Source organism: Polyodon spathula, chromosome 16 (genome assembly GCF_017654505.1).
Source record: "Polyodon spathula isolate WHYD16114869_AA chromosome 16, ASM1765450v1, whole genome shotgun sequence".
Lineage (NCBI taxonomy): Eukaryota > Metazoa > Chordata > Actinopteri > Acipenseriformes > Polyodontidae > Polyodon > Polyodon spathula.
Genome location: NC_054549.1, coordinates 35,947,016 through 35,964,369, shown reverse-complemented (window position 1 = coordinate 35,964,369; position 17,354 = coordinate 35,947,016). Strand labels below are relative to the sequence as shown.

The following is a 17,354-nucleotide window of genomic DNA, read 5'->3' as shown; positions in this document are numbered from 1 at the left end:
CTTAAATCTCATCTCAATCAACATTTTACTGTGCGCACAATTCAATAAATTAGACGTTTTGATGTTAGTGAAAAAGCACATTTTTAATGACGAAAAATCTGTTAATGAATGTTGTAGCATTAACTTATAATTCTCCAAGATGTTACTAGTATAGTGCCCAAACGATTACAGAATTAAGCCCCCTGCACTGTAACTTTCAGACAGTCAAAGTCCCGCCAAGCATAGCTAGCCTGAGCAGGAATTACCCTATAGATATCCTCGTCTTCCTCAGGATTAACATCTATAACATCCTCATCTTGCAGGTCACATGATATTGCTCGTCGAATCTCAGGCCCAATATCATGCAGCGTCCGGAGACCAGCCTGCAATGATGGCAACAGGAAAATATAAATACCAGAACCATTTCAAAACAATGGGTTGTGTGATACAGGGCAGCTTGTAACTATATATCACTGCCAGAACAGGGAAACACTGTGACAGAAGTCTTGTTACTGACTCTTGGTATATGTGTAGTGCCTTCACTGAGGGAACACAGAATCAGCAGTCGTTCTACAGAGATCAGTGAAGAACCGGGTGAGATGTGGAATGAGGGGATGAGATGGTTTCTGAAAAGGGGAGTTTGTAATGTGTTGGTGGAACTACAGCAGAAATGCAACCATATATATTGTCATACTGGTCACATACTGTAAAAACAGATAGAGAAGCAGCTGTCTATCTGTGGAATGACTGAGATAAACAAGTTCAAAAGCATGTTAAAGCAGTTTCAAAGGAATCAGCAACTGAAGCAGGGCAATCTTGATATTTATCAATATATATTCAGTCTATGCAAATCAATGTTTTTGCAGGTTGTTTTTGACAGCATGTGGTATAGTAAATATAAATGTAAATATATGCGTACAATATATCCTCAATAAATAATTTACAGTAAACAACTATAACGATTTGGAAAGATAACAATGATTTGTAATAATCAGTCTGCTCACATTTCATAAATCCCATTAAATATAGATAGTATACTAAAGAGGCAAGTCCCTATAGACACCCAGTGCAACAGCATGAGAGATGCGCAGAAAATTTGAATTTGACTTTCCTTTTAAGAGTGATACTAAAAATCTTGTTAAATATAAAAGCACGCTTAGATGCTGCAAATGTCTCGTCACTCAAAGGGCAAAGCTCTACTTTCAAGAGACATTGGATCCTACATGTATGGAGCTCCTCTGAGTTAGTTCAGCACCGAAGAATAAGCTGGCTGCCTGTTTTAATACTTCTCTGACAGGGAGCCCTGGCTCTGTTTCTTGCATGGATGTGTGCAGCTGGGATGCCTTACAAGAAACTCGTTGCTAGGCAACCTGCTAGACTGTACCACCATGCTACACAGAGGGGAGCTTTGTTGACATTGAGGTAGACAGCATCCGCTCCGCAGGATTAGCTATTATGGAGCCAATCAACTGCAAGCAGGACTGTCGCAACAAGCCCGAGTCGCTGGGAGGCTGGGAACTCGTGAGCAACAGCAGTAGGTTAGTTTAGGGGATGTTCACCCCAAACAGTAAAGAGAGGGTAATGTAGTGTAGTAGGTTCCTGGAGCGGAACATCTCTTTTAATGAGGCTAGCACTCGCCTTGTATGGCAAACTTTTATTGTTAGCTTTGTTTTGTTTTCTTTATTAAATCTGGCACTAGGGCTGCCATTACTTGTACCCTAGTGACAGCACTTGTGTTGAATAAAATAAGCGCTCCTGTGTGGCATGGCAACACCCAATGCTCTGGGTCTGACTCATTATTATTCAGTGACGACCCATGCACTTCCCCTTGGTAAAACATAATTTTCATTATTCCAATCTGTCGGGTACTGGACATTCTCAGCACTCAGCTAACTCAATTACCAGGGACTAGGTAGTTTAGTGGATCGTCATTTTGATTCCTACACTAACACAAGGGGTCTGTGTGACAGAAACAGTGGTGGTCTTAGCCTCACTACACTGCTGTCCACATCACAAATGAATAAATGATAATAATATTCAGGGTCTTCAATGCTTTACTCAATGCGAGGTGTTCATAATTAGTAAGTGCTTTTATATTTACAGTCCTAGACAAGAACAGCACACCCCAAACTTGTTTATTAGTTAACTGTATCAATTATGATTGTCCATGCAAATCAAAAGAAACAAAAAAGCTAGCAGAATTTTGACAGAACTGATGGCTTTGTATTCTGAAAACTCTGAACTGCCTGTACTGCTACTGAATTTGCTTTGACTGTCCTTGACGTTATATCTGTTAACCGATGCAGTATTCACGCACATTATGTAACATAAAACTATATTTCATATCACACTCCTATACCCAACAGGGTTTCCACTAAGAAAAATGTTTCAAAAGCATTTTTCAAATGTATACTGACCTACAAACGTACCACAGAGACCATTTAGCATACCGGTTTGTTTTTAGTGTGTAGATGTCATTTATAACCCGGTGACACGGCTATGTAGAAAACGGTAGTTGGCATTTTAACTGTGGACTTTGGTTTGACGCCTCTTTAAACAATAAAACAACATTCACTAAAGCACTATTCAGAGGACAACATCTATCCAATACCAACTTGAAATAGTGTAAATGTAACATGTAAATACAGTTTAACACTAGAAACGTGTCTCCTGATCTTAATCACATGTATTCTTCAAAGGCTGCTTTTAAAAAATACACATACTCCATAACTAACAAGGAAACAAATTCAATCATGAATGTTGTCTAACATTTAAGCCACATTCCAGCGCTACATGCAGAATATAAAAAATAGGTCGAACAATATGTAATGTTGCAGTCAAGCTGTTTCTTTAAAAAAAAATAAAAAAAAAAAAATGTTTGGAGCTGTAATATATCACACATATATTAAAATTGTAAATCCCTGTGTGATTCTGTGTTAGGTTTTTAAATGAAAGATTTGGCATCTAATATAAATTCACACATTCTGTTCACTTGGATTTGTGTCACGAGATTAAGGTATTAATTTAGATGGATTCAACATTCAAATAAAATAAACTTTCTACAGACGACAAGCCATATCAACAAGTCTGTCACATTGAAATTCCTACATCATTTTAAAAATACTGTATTAAACCATATTCTTACATTAAAAATAGTATTAGCCTGCCAAAAAACACCATAAATCTCTATTACATGAAAAAGGCAAATGATAGAAACATCTTTTGTCTAGAAAGTTAGTACCTGAAAACACAAATACAGTACAGTTCCAGGCAGTAGCTAAATAAAACAGGGAAAGGACCTACACTGTAGCAGTGAATGTAAGAGACATAGTTGTCCAAAGGCAGTCCGACAGACTTGCTCTTCTTTCTGGAGCCCATGTTAACAAGAGCAGGGAGCACAGCTTTTGAATGCATCGCGCCCCAGACATCCACAGAGATGTACTTTGTCAAATTCTCCTTTTCCTCTATTTGAACACCGCAGTGTGCATCGCACAAAAGGGTTCCAGCAGCCCAATTAGACTGAGTTGAGTGACATATCACCCTCAGCGCTTTTCTTAACCTGCTCGCAAGGGATTCATTACACTCAGTTAAACCCCATTGGCTGTCCTTTCAAAATTCAGCACAAGTTGACATATTAAACAGCTATTTCCTATCCCCAGGACATCTGCTGGGATGAAGCTCTGGATACACAGTGTAAGGAGCTCAGCGTACTGTACTGTGTTTACCAGTACATTGGCAAGACAAGGGCATTGTTGCTCTTGTGTACGTTTTGTGTTTTTTTCTTTGAAGAGTTCTAATTTTCTTCTATAATTATACGCACAATTTTCTAATTAAAAACAAAGGCTGCATGCAAACTATTCAACCCAACAGCTGATTCCTGTTCAGTTTAATAATGCTAATAATTTTTAGGTAAAGATGATGCCTATTAATGCTGGAAGTATAAGTAAGAAGCTATACAGCTGAAACCAGGAGTTGGTCGGTTAAAATATTTTTACAAATACTGCAGTGGAAATACATTAGTCAAAGAGTAACGAAAACCATCGACACCATGGCTCATACTAGGGGTGCTGAAGCTGCCATCTACTGTAATAAAACTATTTCATTAGGATTGAAAAGGCAAGGGGATATGGCTTTTCACACAATTTCATTTTTTAAATGAATGCCAGCCTGTTCTGGGGTACATTATGAATCCATCTTATTTTTATTTAGTTGACCAAGAACAATTTGGCAAAACACAGACCTTTCTTTTCAACTCATACTGCTGTTAACTTTTGCTCCTGAAAACCACGGCTGGACTTTCAATTTTTTTCTTCAACAAAATTCAATACAAATAGCAATCTGTAAAAATGACAGTGCTTGCTAAACTGTTAAAAGCTGATATTTAAATTGTGTAAATGGGAAAATGTGGTCTTTTATTAAACATTTGACACGTTGTAATATTAAACAGCCCGAACCCAAAGATTTGCCAGTTCCACTGCAATTAAATTAGAAGTGGAAGTACGGTGTACTGTATAACAGTAACCACGAAAATAAACAAATTAAACAAAATGGCAGCAATCTTCAGGTTTTTAAGGGGAGACCCAGCTTTCCCTGCTACAGCCATTCATTCAATAAACACTTGTATCTGTGCTGGCATAGCTTCTGTTCCAACTCTTCCTACGGCCTGCCACAGCTGACCTTCCTTTCAGTGGGGTTTTATACACTACACACCTGCAGGATTATCAAACTAACTGAATGATTGAGTCATTAATTGGCCAACCAATCACAGAGCCAGTTTCCTCAATTCCAGCTACATTCTCACATGGCTGAAATGGAGGGAGCCAGGGACCAATTTACATTCAGCGATAGGAAAGTTTAACCTTATCTTGGCCAAACTGCAACAAAATAAAACACTATATCTATCCTTGCAACATGAGACACCTCACCCTGTCACAGTCCCTTCTTTAATTAATGTATTAGCCTATTTTATTCTGAAAACCTCATGGCCATGCAGGCTGCTGCCTAAAACTATACAATGCAATTCTAGCTCCCTGCAAAATGGGGTAGTTCATTTTCTAGTTCTGTCTGGCTTTCTACATGTACTGTATAAATATTTCCTTATGATTTACAATACATTGTAAAGCACAACATCATTAGAATGATGATTCCCCCCCCCCCCCCCAACACTATAATGTACTTTGAAAGTAATATTTTAGAAAGAACATTTCTTTTCAGGTTCTTTTGTGAGAATATATTGGTTATTATCATTCTGATCACCACTTAAAGATTAAGAAGAATAACGGTGTATAAATGCATCAGCTGGTTCTTTCAACCCAGACATTCTAACAAGCATGGCTGAAAGGCTCATTGAATCTGTCTTGATTTTCTGCTTCTGAACAATTGTACTGGATGCCACCAAGAGGCATGGAGGAAGAGCTGCCTCTAAAGACTGTAATTAAAATTAATTATTGACACACTCTGTAGTTTACCCTAAAAACCTGCAATCTTTTAGCTTTCATTTCCTCAGTGGGAGCAATTCAAAGTCACAATGAGCGGAGCACACTGCAGGCAAGAAACATTAACGTGTACATAATGATGTTGCTTTCATATAATAGAATGCGATTTTTTGTGATTCACTGCACTGGTTGCTTCTGCAGGCACCAAGTCTAGCAATGTGCCCTATCATATCTCCTGGGCGCGATCCAAGGCAGGAGGTGTTATTGTTAAATGTTACCTGACTCTGTGGTGTGGTAGTATGTTTTAAAAAGACTGTCAAATCCATATTTTCTGCACACTCCTTGAAAGCTATGTTTAATAATGACACTTGCATATTAATTTCTAAAATAAATATGTATCTTCTTTTGCTTAAATATAGTTTAGAAGGACGCAATGCAGCCACCAATATCAATAAACAAACCCTTTATTCTAACAACACGTTTTACAGTGGCATCAAAACAATACAAAGTTTGCTACAAAGAGCTTGTTAAGAAGTGAACTTTCTTTAGTTTTTATTAACTGAATACCTGGAAAACAAAAACCACATCAAAAAAGAAACAGGGCTCAGGAAGAGATAAACCAGACTTACCTGTAAAGCCACGGTGCTATTCTTTGATGGAAGTCTCCCCACAAGGCCTTGCTCTTTACGATTCTTGAATTTCCTAAAGTAGTCCTGTATCAGGAAGGTGGCATAGAACTTCCCCACGGTTACCTCATCATCTATATGAACAGACCACACAAACCCCTCCTCTGTCACCAAAATACACTCAGGAGCTGGTACTGTAAGCTTCTGTTGAAACGTTGGAGACACTTGCAGTAGGGGGTACCTGGCCTGCAGGTAATCGACAAGGTAGCAACACCTAGGACCTAGGGTCTGGCATCAGAACTGGGATTCCACTGATCCTCTCACTTAGAACCAGTCTCTTATTGTAAACCTTGTGTTAGTTGTGTTAACTAGAGCTTGTTCAGACTTTCACTTCTATGACTAGAACGTGGATAGCCCTCAGCTTAAAAGTAAGACCATCAAGTTGTAAGGACCAGCATAGTGAATAGTTGGTTCATAAATAAAGGGTGCCTATGCTACAATACATTCTCAATGTTTTATCTGAAAAAACACAATGGGCTAGATTCTCAAAGCTCTTTACTCCAAATGGTCATCAGCATTATTTTTGTCTGATTAGAAAAAAAAAAATCACCACTTAGAATTTTAAAATGAATAAGAAACAACTGAAGACAACTCACAAGCCCCCGCATGAGATGTCCGACTTGTTTATTTCTGGGTTGGTAACTTTATTGGGTGTGTTATTACTTTGTGAAAATATCATGCTGATGACATTTTTAAGTAAATACAGTAGCTTTGGGAATCTAGTCCAATATTATTATTATTATTATTATTATTATTATTATTATTATTATTATTATTATTATTATTATTGTTGTTGTTGTTGTTTATTGTTTATTTGTTATTTATTTTTAAATCCATTTGCAACAGTTTTTTTTTCTATTTTATAGGATGACATTTTAGCAGTTTATGTTGATACAGTACACAAAGTGTCTCAACCTGCTATACAGGGTTAAAAAACGGAAGTTCTCAAATAAAAAAGACTGGCTGACCCCAAATAATAATTGTCAATTCCTTCTGATCTACTTCTTAGTTGAAGTGCGGTCTAAACAGTATACCATCTAGAGATCTTCACCTGCTTTCATGAACTCTTTGTTAAAGAGTGCCACCTGCTAATAAAACAGGGCTATGGGGAGCCATGGTCAAAGGTGTAACCAATACACATTGTATCCATAATTGTATCAAACTTTACACTTCATTTGACTTCTGTTATTTTGGAAGAAACCAGCATCTTCTACGAACAACAATTTCGATACAAACATTTCCAACTCAGGAGTTTGGAAATGTCAGCCATGACTGGGATGAACACGTCGGATTCCTGGAATAATCTTAGATCTAGTTTTTATTTGGTGTTTTGGTATAAAGTGTTTAGGGATGTCATGAAATGTGTCTATAACAAAATGTTAATACAAATTTCACATGAAGTTTCTTTCTTTTGAACACAGACAGAAATAATATTAGGGGCTGCATTTCTGCATGCATTTTGCTGGGACTGTAAAAGCACGATCACTGTTACACCTCTAGTTATACTGTGAGTCTGAGCCTATCAGATGCTCAGAAAATCAAGAAGGAGCAAGACAGCATCAATCGACTCAGGAGCAAAATACTAGAGGTGAGGAAGGAAGAACAGGTAAGACCATAAAAAATAAAACAACACTTCAACAAAAACAAAAAGAAACAGTACAGTTATCACTGGGTGAAAATGGAGGCAACTTATTTAGATAAATTAAAAAACACATTACACTACACTTTATAATAAATGCTACTGATATGGATTTCTAACCTTGTGGTAATATATTTATTTATTTAACATGAAATGTCATCCCTGAATTATTATTGTTTTCTAACTGTAGATATCCTAATAGTTTCTGTTACATTAAACCATCGTGTAACATAAATGAACAAGTTGTTATTGTAACTTGTTGTATTTAACCATGATAACCCTAACATTATAGAAATAAGGAGACATTCTGACAGTAGTTAATTCCTGTAGCATGTAGATCTATACTGTCATCATGCTGTTAATCCAGTAGTTAAAGTGCTAAGTAAGCAGCTACAGAATGTGGAAACCCTACTACAACAGTGTTCTATGGAGAACAGTCCCTATAGTCTCTAGTCAGCACATGCATGCAAGCAGAGCTAGCTGTGTGAATAATTCTGAAGCAGGAGTCTGTGACTTTAAAAACAATGCTGGGGACAGATATTGGTAAGAGGCAACACTAGTTCCATGCCACCACCCTAAAACAGAATTGCTTCAGAATATTCTGAAGGACAGAGTATAAAAGGAACACAAGCTGCGGAAAAGCTCAAGCAAAAAAAAAGACAAGATTTAGTACGAACAAAACATGCAGTGCTAATTTAGTCTACGCCATGCAAGCTGTCAAAGAAAGCAAAACAGTCATTCTAAAAGCTAAATATAACATAGTTTAAAGCAACAGTACTGACTCAGCTTGTCAGTGTTTTTAGGAAGGTATGTTGGAGGCACAGCTGGTAAACTAGGCATTTAGGTGCATTCCTCTAGGTCTTTAAGTGGTTTAAGCAAATTACTGATGCTTTAAATAGTGAACAGAAAACTGAGCAGTAGTCACAGTAAAACAGGAAAGCATTACGAGTACTAAAGTATTCTTTTCAATATGTTTGCAGAGAAGAAGATAGCAGAAAATAATACCAGCAGTCCCATAATAACAAATAGATACTTAATCCTCAATGGCAAATCATTATTTTTTGACTCAACTGAAAACAATTCTACTGGGCTTGAGATCAATACCAGCAACTTTTGTTTGTTTTTATTAATTATTTTTTTTATTCGAATGCCCATCTCAAATGTTGACTGCAACCCACTTACCAAATCAAAAACGCTGAAGATCAAGGGGTGCCACCATCAAGTCAATAATCAACGATAAGAAACGGATGTGACCGAGCTACCGAACCTTGGAAGGAAGGCTCAGCCTCGGAAGTCACCGTCTTGTCTATGGGCGCCTGACCAGCAGGGGTTGCTGAATTGCAATTCATAACTCCCTGGGGCCTCCTCAGCCAAGATCTGCAACTCAGTGCTCTCAGAATCCAAACACATGAGCCACATGGCTGCACCCCAAGAGGTGAGCTACTGGGGGCCCCAAAATCTTTATATCAAAACACTTAAATAAATAAATAAATAAATACCCCTACAGTAAAACAAACTGTTCTTTTCATCTTACTGCAACATTGCACCTGGCTGACAGGTTATTAAGACAGGTCTACGATCAAAACTACGCTGGCTGCTCCTCCAAGCACTCTGCAGGGTGTTTCTGACTGCTCAGAACGGGATGACTAACCGCCAGCGGGAGGAACCACTTGGTCCAGCAGCTTCATGCTGGTCCTCTTCCAGATCTTCTTGATGACTGCTCGCAGCTCCTCATTGGCCTGGTCAAGGTTACCTAGAGAATAAGACATCCCCTTCCCTTTAGAATAAACCCAGGAGGTAACATTTAACAAAGACAAACCATGTGTGCTTGTTTTTATAATACTTAGTAAACATCTGGAATGTCTGTGCATTAGACAGTTTGCATCAGATGGAAATTACATCATCCTAAGATTACATCATACTGTTTAACTGTTAATATTCAATCGCTTTTAAAAAAAGTACACGGTGCTGTGTAAGATTGCAAGCTGATTTTCACCCACTCAAGCTCAGAGCAGACAAGAAGCCCACAGTAGCTGCTCTGAGATTGATTAACAGCTATCGATCTGCACCCCAAACACAAAAGTTTCCAATGTTAGATTAAACTCAATTTGAGAAGCACACAAGGAACCACTCTGACTTCTTAAATGTTATCAACCAAGCCAAAGGCTGTGTCAGTTCTGAGACTCAGGATGATTGTCACATGCACCTTAAGTGTATTAGTTACTGGCAAAATGGCACTTTGTATTAGCCTATTTTTGCTGGCTGAACAAATCAAAGTGTCCCACCACTTTATGTCTATTAGTGTTTTATGTTGTCTGTAGTGTGTTAATGTTGGTATTTATGTATAAAATACATGGGATATAACTATGGGTTACGAGCACAAGTGTTTCAAATGTGTATTTGTATTTAGGCACGAGAATTGCACAGCACTTCACGTGCAGGTAAAATAATACGTGAGCACAGGGAACTGCACTTTTATTAATTCACGTGCAGTTGTACCGAGACTCCAACTGAATGATTGATTAGCAATCGAGTCTTGGTACAGCTGCATGTTTTCACTCACTCTGGGTTGTGTGTTCATGAGTGGAGAACGGGAGAGAGAAGGAGAGATTCTACCAACAATTGTTATTTCGTGCTGGAAGCTCCAGCACAGTACTTGTTTTCTGTCTGTCCACTTTGTTTGTCTGTCTATTTACTTTGGCCGACGCGCCCTTTATTTTCAGTTGTGTGTTTTGTTTAAATCTTTTGTTTGATATTTTTATTTAGTAAAATACTGGATGCCGTAGCATCTCAGGTTCACCACCATTCCTCACTGTTTGGAGTCTGTATTTCTGGTCTGACGTCACCCCTGCAAAGTCATCCTGTTCACAGTTATGTAAAAAGAATCGAGTGCACTTCAAAGAAATTGTTTTCCATTGCCTCTATCAGATTATCTTGAAGGCTGACTCAGTTTAAAACCACAAGATTTAAATCTAATGTATTGCAATTACCTTTTATTGGCATTAAACGAATGGCAGGATGTATATTACACCCACACCCTTACAATAGACTATTAGGTCTGTAGTAGTGATACTAATTGTACACTGTGTAATTTCAGCTGTTATTATAGGCCCAAGCAGAAACACTGGCCTTAAAACAAGCTGATGAATTCCTGCAAACTATGGGGCACTCTTTCTGTTTATTTATTCATTAAGTATGAAATAATTCACAATGTGGGTATCAATAGCTGGTCTGACTAAAAACTGAAGAAAAAAAACGGAATCATAAGAAGTTTAGTGGTGTCTGACTCTGATTCACCAGTTCTGCTTTCTGTTCTAAGAAACACCAACTCCTTGTGATTTATTATACAGTGCTGGGATGTGCACCAACAGGACACTGAAGGAATCCAAATGAAGCATCAGGCAAGTCAGCTTTGAGGAAAGTCGACTTCACAATATCATTGATTTGTAATTGTGAAGTATCTCAAAGATATGTTTAAGAAACCAAACCAATGTACACTAGCTTCTGCCTTGCTAATCGACACGCTGATACTGTAGATAGTCACTTACCCTCTGTTTTGATCTTCAGAGCTGTTCTGACCAAGGCAAATAATGTGGCATTGAACATGACAGTCCCATCACTGTTTAAAGGCATGTTCATGGCTACTAATCTCTGAAAAAAGAAAAATAAGACAGTACTGCAATATACCCGGCAGGTGGATTTTATCTGAGCATTTTACAGCACTTTTCCGGAGCAGTCCCTGGATAACGACATCCAGGGTGATTCCCACGTGCTGCAGCCACTTTTAAAGCCACAGCTGGATTTATGGGCCAAATGGCCTTTTCTCGTTTCCAAACTTTTCTTGTTTCGTATATTTAGTAATTAAGTTCCCAAACTGAGCTGTCAAACAGCAAATGACACCAGCTGATGAGAGGCACTAACCCAATGTCCCTAAAATAAGAGAAGATGTCAGAATTAATTTAATGATTCCCTCGCCTGCTGGGGGTGAAACACCAGTGAAATCACAGCTTGGTTTCTGCCTGAAAACAATCCTGCAGTCTGCAAATTGCGATTTGTTTTTCTTGTTCTTCTGCCTTACATACCAACTTTATGCTATGTTCACCTCAGAGCATTTCTGTCAAGTACAATGAGAGCAGACCTCATTCCAGGAAACATCATTCCATTTTGATTTTGTTTCCTTTTTCAAATGAACTACTGCTAGCTTTTGCTCTGATGTTTGACCACATAATAGCTTTAAATGTATAATAACACTGTTGTTTAAAATCAAACTATTGCACTTTTTTTTTCTGAAGGAAATACAATTAAAATTGTTAATTATTTCACCTTCCGATAAAAATTAAATGACTCTCGCAACCTATGCTGCAGAGTACCTGTTGTAGTTCAAAGAAGGGAGAATCCTTTAATCTACCAAACAAAATCACCAAAAACCCATACACATTAAAAGTTTAGTACTCGCCAACCAGAAACTAAAAACACAAAACATCTGATCGGGAACTGTCATGGCCGAACCCAACGGAGGTACTGTGAAAGTGATTTCAAACACGATCGATTGTAAAATCAGTTTTCCTGAATGTCCAAATGTTTGGGAATGCCCCAGTCCATACCAGTTCCATGCCATGGTAGAGTTATTCAGTTGTATGTTCTATGTAAATCTTATAGTGTCAATAGGTTTTCTGTGAAGATATGTAGTGGGTCTTACCTTGCATGCCACTCTGTGTGGGCAAAGCTTGCCAAAGCCAAGTGGAGGCTGAATGCGCCGGAGCAGCGTGACCACATCGAGGTGTTTTATTCTGCCCCTAATAAAACATTATAACATTCAAATTTTAAACTGAATAGGGTGGCTTATTAAGGGCAGTGGGGGGAAAAAAATTGAATTCTGTTAGGTTCATGAGATAAAGTATCTCGACAAAACATGCAAGACATTTGATGGGGAGATTTGTATCTGACCCCCACTATTTATAAGCTGTATGTACAATTTTTGATTACTAAAGACCATTCAATGTCTGTGCCCTAAAAGAAATTGGTCCACATTCTTCCTTACTTAGCTCCTGGGTCATATTCTGACCATATCCTCTTGAATTCCTCCAAATGATGGGGGCCGAGAATTGACCAATCCCGTGTCAGATAGTCAAAATTGTCCATGATGACAGCGACAAACAAGTTGATGATCTGAAAGAAAGTTATAACACTGTACATTAAAATACTACTGTATATAAAGTTACAATATTAGATATTCAATTCGTCTCTGCTCTGTCCTGATGATGTTAGTGATCTGTTAAAAGCTTATCCATTTGAAGTGTGTATAGCACATTAATCACATGAATGATTACTGTGCTATACATATTCAAATGTTACCCAATTACTATTTCATAGAAGTTTTGGAAAGAATACAAGTATAAGATTACCAATAAGTTAAACTACAGAGAATCGGTAGCCATTATATTAAGATGTGACTTGATACTTTTTGAAACTTTGCTATTTTAAAAACAATTAAAAGATATTTATGAAACATACCAAAAAGGCGCACAACATATAAAAAGTAATGAAATAAACAATGGCAAAGTTGCTTCCACATGTGAATTCCTCCCCAGGACCATAGTCTGACTCAGGGTCACAGCGTTTACCAGGCAGGCATGCCAGCATGATCTCTTGCCACTCTTCCCCTGTAGCACACCTGAAAAAAACACCACAACATAAAGGCTTGAATTTGAACCCGAGTCTTGGCTGGGGCTAGTTCCCCTCAATGCAACACCTGCTGCCTATGTTCAGCTGGTTAAACAGGTGATTGGCTTGACAGCTGCTGACTGCAGTCTTACTGTTGGCAGCCGTGAGGCACCATTCAATCTGGTGCATTTTCAAGAAATCCACGGGTAAAACAGACAGCTATGATAAAAAAAATAAAAATAAACCAGGCGTGCAAAAAACCTAGTTCTTCATATTCCTAAGAAACTGGGCATCTAAGGTCTGTGCACTCAAGTAGTTTTTTTTGTTTTGTTTTTTTTGTTTTGTTTTTTTAAACAGACCAAGCCTTTACCATGCCTATCCTGGAGGTTCCTTGGCAGACAGGTTGAAATGAATTACCTGAACAGCAGGAGAACAGCCTGTGGGAAGGTTTGGAAATTGTTATTTCTGTTTATTTGTGTATTGTCCACCATGGCAACTTTTCCAAAGACCTGCAAACACAGAGATGCACATTCTCACTTCTTACACTAAACCAGCTTTTCACAACTGAGGTGTTCTGAGTCTGTTAATGCTTTTAAAAACCTACATCCATCTAAGAAAATGCAATCAAGTTAATGCTACATTGTCATTTTTGTCAGGTTGAAATCACTTTTATTTATTTATTAATTCATTTGTTTACAATTACCTGCATTCCAATTACAGCGTAGATGAAAAACAACATGGCTATCAGAAGAGCAACATATGGCAAAGCCTAGGACAAAAGCAACACAAAATCAGCAGCTGTAAAATGAAAAGGCTTTATAACATCGGTTTAATAAAGCAAGCCCTTATACAGCAGCGAAGGACAGATTAGGCAAGCTGTAGGTTTTAACAAACGTGAAATCAAAAGTATAAAGACTGCCAGTACAGAATATAACAAACGTTACATTTTCATGAAGAAACGAGTCCGGGTCTTGTTACAATTATATTAACAAATTGTAGATTATTTTTGTAGGTTTTATACTCTACTGCATTGCATAGGACAGTTCATTTTGTGTTGTGTAGGGATATAGTTTTTAGCCTCTGTGATGGGCTCCTATAGGTAAAATGCATAATAATTAGACCATCACCAACCATTGGACCTTTTATAGGTGTAAAGAATAATACAACAATCCACAGACCTTTATATCTGTATACTCTAGATTAGTGATCTTCAGATCAGCAATGTGTAAATAAACAGATAGGATAGGTAGAGTCCTCTTACCTGAAATGACTTTACAAATGTCCACAGGAGTGTCCGGATGCCCTCCCCTCTGCTTAGCAGCTTGACCAATCGCATCACACGGAACAAGCGGAAGAATGTGATGGAGATTCTAGAGCTGTCCTCTGAGTTCTGTCGAGAACGATGTGCAGTCAAATCACAAACAAGGGCTTGCATGCACAGGGCTCAGGCAAGGCAAAATGCTTCAGACAGTAATGCTTTAACAACAAGTTAACATACTTACAGCTTCTGTTTGGTGTACAGTTTGTCTCTTAATGGAAAGTCAGAATTGGGCATATCTCTAGTAATTAACCTTAATCATGAAATGAAACTCAACCTCACTGATACAGTAGTGTTAGGTTTTATTTGATCTTACTTATACAAAGTGGACTGTTTAAGATGACATCCAATCCATCTGACCTTCATGCATCAGTCGGCATTAGTTAACATGTACAACTAGCTTGTGAAACTTGTTTTTAAAGCAATATAACATATTCACTTATTGTAAGATAACGAACAAGAGGGAAGTGAAGGTGCATGCCATATACCTTTCCATACTGGCCTGCATTGACATGCGCAAGCATGGCTTCCTTAAATAAATAATAATCGTTAAATAAAATAAAAACATGCTGAAGTCAAGTCAGGCAGTTACTTCAAAAACTTTTTTAGACTTCAGGGGCAAGCTGGGTCCAAAGGATACAGGTAGGGGGTTATCAGTCAGCATTACCACTATATGCAATAGCTTTACACTCTCCTTAAAATCAACACTTGAAAATGCTCAATAAAACCAGAAAAAAAAAAAAAAAAAAATGAAAATAAAAGTTTAAAAAAAAAAAAACGCAGATGAGGGTAAAACGCAGGGGACAGGTGGTCCGTCTTACCCCAGTCTCTCCCACTGGGGGGCTTTCTGTCGGCTTTAAAATTAAAGAGCTGCATTAATGACTAAACATGGGATGAGCTGGAAACAAAATCTGTTCACCTTCATGAAATGCAAACATCTTAGTTAGTGGTACACATTCTACAGGAGCAGCACCTGTTAGCTACGGACAGCCCTCTGGAGATATTCTCATTTAAAAGCATAGGAACTGAAGACCAAAATGTTGCCAAAGTCACATTTTAATTTTCATTGTTTTCCATTCATCATTCTTTAAAATATACAGTAACATATACATTTCATTTTAGAAGATACATGAATGGATTTACATTTGAACTTGGGTAGCGCACTCCTCAGAATCGGCTAAAACACAGTAGGGTCTATTGACTTGATACAAATAGCAGCATGTCAAAATACCACAGTCATTTAAATCATAATATGATTTTTACAACCTTCAGTAACAATAAAACCAGGGATTTCGTTATAATTATTAATTACTGGAGGTATTCAGGTCTGCCATCTTTTCTTTGGTCTTACTCATTTTAGTTGGCTAAAAACCTGACTTGGGCAATTTTTTCCTTTTCGTTCATCAATGTAGTTTGAACTTTTTCTCCAAAACTTGCTCTACAGTTTAAGAAATGCTGGCCAATCTTAAGTGACTGCCTGTCCGTCAGCAGCACTGAAATGACTGCATCCACAGAGGGATCGGGGTGCTACTCCCTAAGATGCATACCTGGCCTGGTCTTGTGATTATTGCTTCCTCTTACCAATGTTTTTCTGTTTCTACCCCTCTCGATCTGTCTAGACTGTTTCTTTATATCAACCCCATGGTCTTTCTAGCCATACATCTCATCCATTAATAGAAAACACTCAGTTGTGGTACATGTAGCAACACTAAAAGAAACTTCAACATCAAATGTTTCAACTAGAAGGGTCTTTTAGAACTACTGACACCAAGTATCTGTCTCAGTCTATATGACTAGGAAGATTTGCTCTAGAAATGTAACTTAAATATGGCTGTAACAATGGTACCAGGATAGCTACACAAGACACGGAATGTAGCTTACGTTCTCTATCCGTATATAATGTATATACATTATTGCAGGGTGATCAGTTAATGTCAATGAGTGGAAACAATAAAATGCATAAGCTAAACCAAATGTCTCTTTGCTAATAAAAACAAAAGTCCTATTTAACATTTCTGAAACATGCTTTGGCATCAGCACATTACAAACAATCACTCCACGCAAGACATTGTCGAATGATGAAAGGTTATCTTTTATATATCAGCAGCCCATGCAATTATTATGTTTTGGTTAATTTCAAATTGCAAAGTGCCATACTTCAGTCGTCTTGCAGACCAGTGCAGTTCAATAAAAGCATTTTGCCTGAAGTGCTTAATTTGCTAGCATCCTTGCGCCCCCATGCACCTGACTGAGTAAGCTACAGACCTGGTTTCCCTACAAATGATCTTCTTAAGTTAAAAGAGCTGACTACAAAAAACAACAAAAAAACAAAGCCAAGCTCATCAGTATTGGAAAGTCTACAAACAGGTTAGCATGTATTTATCTCCTCCCCTATTCATGTTCCCAGCAAGGGAGTGAGTGAGAGTGTGAGAGACAGAGAGAGGCAGGTGCCTGCCAATGGACAAATGGCAACTTCACACAGATGTACAGTTCCTGAATTTGATTTCCTACACTTCTTCTGTTGGAAACATACCCAATAGCTGCCCTTATAAAAGTTTACCACGGTATTTTTACACTTTTACCATGCTTTTCCTATGGTTATACCATGCATTTACCACACTTTACCCTGCTTT

At 37.9% G+C, this 17,354-nt stretch overlaps 1 protein-coding gene across 2 annotated transcripts in view; it reads right to left on the bottom strand.

Moving 5' to 3' along the window:
- LOC121328825 (voltage-dependent L-type calcium channel subunit alpha-1D-like) overlaps window positions 1-17,354 on the bottom strand; it is a 90,505-nt gene that overhangs the window by 7,085 nt on the left and 66,066 nt on the right. Inside the window, exons 33-44 of one of the 2 annotated variants that reach the window (XM_041273914.1) lie at window positions 15,684-15,701; window positions 15,543-15,575; window positions 14,665-14,793; window positions 14,107-14,172; window positions 13,821-13,912; window positions 13,254-13,413; window positions 12,781-12,908; window positions 12,439-12,535; window positions 11,288-11,390; window positions 9,391-9,492; window positions 6,044-6,174; window positions 246-362 (exon numbers count right to left, since the gene is read on the bottom strand). In XM_041273914.1, coding sequence (XP_041129848.1) covers window positions 246-362; window positions 6,044-6,174; window positions 9,391-9,492; window positions 11,288-11,390; window positions 12,439-12,535; window positions 12,781-12,908; window positions 13,254-13,413; window positions 13,821-13,912; window positions 14,107-14,172; window positions 14,665-14,793; window positions 15,543-15,575; window positions 15,684-15,701 — 1,176 coding nt within the window. The remainder of the gene's footprint in view (window positions 1-245; window positions 363-6,043; window positions 6,175-9,390; window positions 9,493-11,287; window positions 11,391-12,438; window positions 12,536-12,780; window positions 12,909-13,253; window positions 13,414-13,820; window positions 13,913-14,106; window positions 14,173-14,664; window positions 14,794-15,542; window positions 15,576-15,683; window positions 15,702-17,354) is intronic. The other variant, XM_041273913.1, reaches the window with a different exon arrangement.